General features: G+C 48.1%; 1 protein-coding gene across 2 annotated transcripts in view; it reads left to right on the top strand.

Moving 5' to 3' along the window:
* ACVR2A (activin A receptor type 2A) overlaps positions 1-2596 on the top strand; it is a 48950-nt gene that overhangs the window by 36620 nt on the left and 9734 nt on the right. Inside the window, exon 5 of one of the 2 annotated variants that reach the window (XM_027656190.1) lies at positions 497-520. The exons of the other annotated variant lie outside the window; for it this stretch is intronic. Coding sequence (XP_027511991.1) covers positions 497-520 — 24 coding nt within the window. The remainder of the gene's footprint in view (positions 1-496; positions 521-2596) is intronic. 2 annotated transcript variants of the gene reach the window in all.

Here is a 2596-nt window from a genome sequence, read left to right as displayed (position 1 = left end):
TGTGTGTTCCCCTTCCCGACTCCCAGTTGAGTGGAGTTCTCTGTAACACTCAGCAATGGAGCCCAAATCTGGGAGTTCTAAAATTCCCGTCTAACTCGACATTCCCAGCAAAGTGCCGGGAATTCCGGTGGTGCGGCGCTGCCCCCTCGTGGGCACTGGGGGCATTGCAGGGAACGCATTCCCAGCCCTTAATTCCCGGCGTGTTCGAGTGCACTTTGTAACACCTGGAATGGACATTTCGGGCTCTAATTATCCTCTAACTCAGCTAATTGTCCGTGTAACAACCCTGCTCTCCCCGTTTTCTTTGCTCACATATCGATGCTGGATGTTTTTAATTCTAATTTTGAACGATATTACTGCTACAAGACAATTCCCCCCCTCACGAATCCTGATGTTAATTCACCACTAACCGACTTTATCTCCTATAATCTGCTTTTTCCTGCCGTTCTGGGTGCCAACAGTAACTTCTCTTGCCTTGTTCTCTCCTCTCTCCAAGCATGCCTTTCATATAATGATCGAGGTAAGAGCCTCCGTTCGTGTTTGGGGACGTTTTGTGTTCATAAATGTCACTTAGGAGAAAGTGGAGGGGTTTAGATTGGAGTAATATTTAAATAAATATTTTCCTGGAAGGAATTGTCAGAGTTCCTTCAGCCTCCACTCACTGTTTGGCTTCAAGTTATCCCAGTCAGGGAAGTGCTTTTAATGGATTTGTGTCCCGTGTTCCTTAAGCTCCCCTCCGACCTCAAGACCCATTTTTGAGGACACTTTAGGAAAACTTATTCCTGGAAGTCATTCCTTCTTTCAGGAATATTCTCCCTGTGTGACTCATTCCAAGGGAAAGGGCGGGAAGGGGAAATTGGGCCCTGGATTTTGGACAGCTGGGGAAAGCTGTGATCCCAATTTATCCCCAGCAGGGCTTTGCTGACATTCCACCCTCATCCTTGGCGCCATGGGATCATCCCAGAAAGCCTCACAGGGATAATGGTGCCTGTGGCACGTGGGACATCCTTGCTTTGGAGCTGGGAATGTTTCTGTGTAAAAATAGTCCCTGGAGCTGTGGAGTTGGATTTTAACCAAGAAAAAAAAAATCAAGGAAAAAAACCAAGGAAAACTTTCTTTTCTGGTTCTGTAAGAGCAGGAATTCTGCTTTCCACTCAGTCCCAGGGTTTGTTTGGATTGGAGGGGGTGGGAAAGGTGTTGCTGCCTGGGAAAGTCCGGAAGTTTTGACTCCTTGGAAACGTCTCCCCAGGAAAGGGAAACCCCGGGAGGGGCTGGGTCAGGGCCTGGGAACAGCCTGTGCAGTGCCAGGGCTTTCTAGGAAACAGGAATTTGGGATGTGGGAAGGGTTGTGGTCCAGTGGGACATTAAGGAGCAGCAGATTCCGCTGCCACTTTCACTTTCAGCTCTCGGGGAGGGATTTTTTTATCCATCAAATCCCGGAGAAGGGTTCTTTTCCTGATGGTTCCGAAAGAATCCAGGCACTGTGCCCTCCAAAATCCCAGCAGGGTTTGTGGGTGGAGCCACAGAAAGGGAGGGGAATCCAAGGCACTGAAGCAAAAGGAGATTTGGGCTTATTTCCCACAAATTTGGGCAAAACAGGAGGGTCAAAACTTTCAGTAATTAATTACAACTCTTAAATCCCAATGGCTGCTCAGGGGGCCGGGAACAACTGGATTTTACACCTCAGACTTGGCTCTGGGCAGTAAATTTGGGAATCTTGCTGCCAGTTACACTTAGAACAATTCCCAGCATTTGTATTTCCCAACCAAGGGCAGTGCTTCCCCTGGAATATTCCAGGAGGGAATGAAAGGCACCAAGGGAGGGAAAACTTCCCTCTGAGACTTCCTTTGCTGTGTTTGTTGTCCACCCAAACCCAGCAGTTCTGAGGGAACAGCTTTAAACATCCATCACTGACCTCTGGGAACGGATTCCCTGCTTTTTTTGGGGAGTGTCTCCAGTTGGAATTTCAGTTCTTTTTTGCAGTTATTAATCTGTGGAATTAGGGTTTGGAAAACCTCAGGATTGGAGGGCAAAGGAGGAAGCAAGAAAATTGAGAATCTCCTTGTCCTGTTCCCGTGGGGATACGGGATAAAATGGGAAACACAGGATGTGCCATTCCCTGACACATTCCCTTTGCCAGGAAGGGAAGTTGTCCCGATCCATGGTAAGATGGATACAGGGATGTGGGTCCATGGGGAGCACTGTGGGAGCTCCATCTCACTCCCAGTGTACAAACCCTCTGGGACAGGCCGGGATAATCCCTGAGGTTTCGTTGCAGCTCTGTTCCCGAGGGCTCGGATTTCAGGGACACGCTGGCAAAGTTGGGAGCCATGGAAGTGGCTGGGGAGGAGCTGATCCCCAAACCTGGATGTGAAGGGTTCAACAGGTCACACAAAGTCCCAGAAACACAAAAAAAAAAACCCAAATGCACAAAAATCCTTGAAAGCATCCAAGGTGCTCATTCCAATTCCAGCTCTTTCCAAAGTAACAAGTAAAGCTTGATTATCTTTAGCCCTGAATTTCTGCTGTGCTTTCCCTCCTGGTTAAAAAATTCCTTAATTTCTGCTGTGCTTTCTCTCCTGGTCAGACAATTCCT

The sequence above is a fragment of the Corapipo altera genome, unplaced genomic scaffold (assembly GCF_003945725.1).
Source record: "Corapipo altera isolate COAL_440 unplaced genomic scaffold, ASM394572v1 68, whole genome shotgun sequence".
In the NCBI taxonomy this organism is placed as follows: domain Eukaryota; kingdom Metazoa; phylum Chordata; class Aves; order Passeriformes; family Pipridae; genus Corapipo; species Corapipo altera.
Note: the sequence above shows the minus strand (reverse complement) of the source record. Positions and strands in the feature narration are given on the sequence as shown.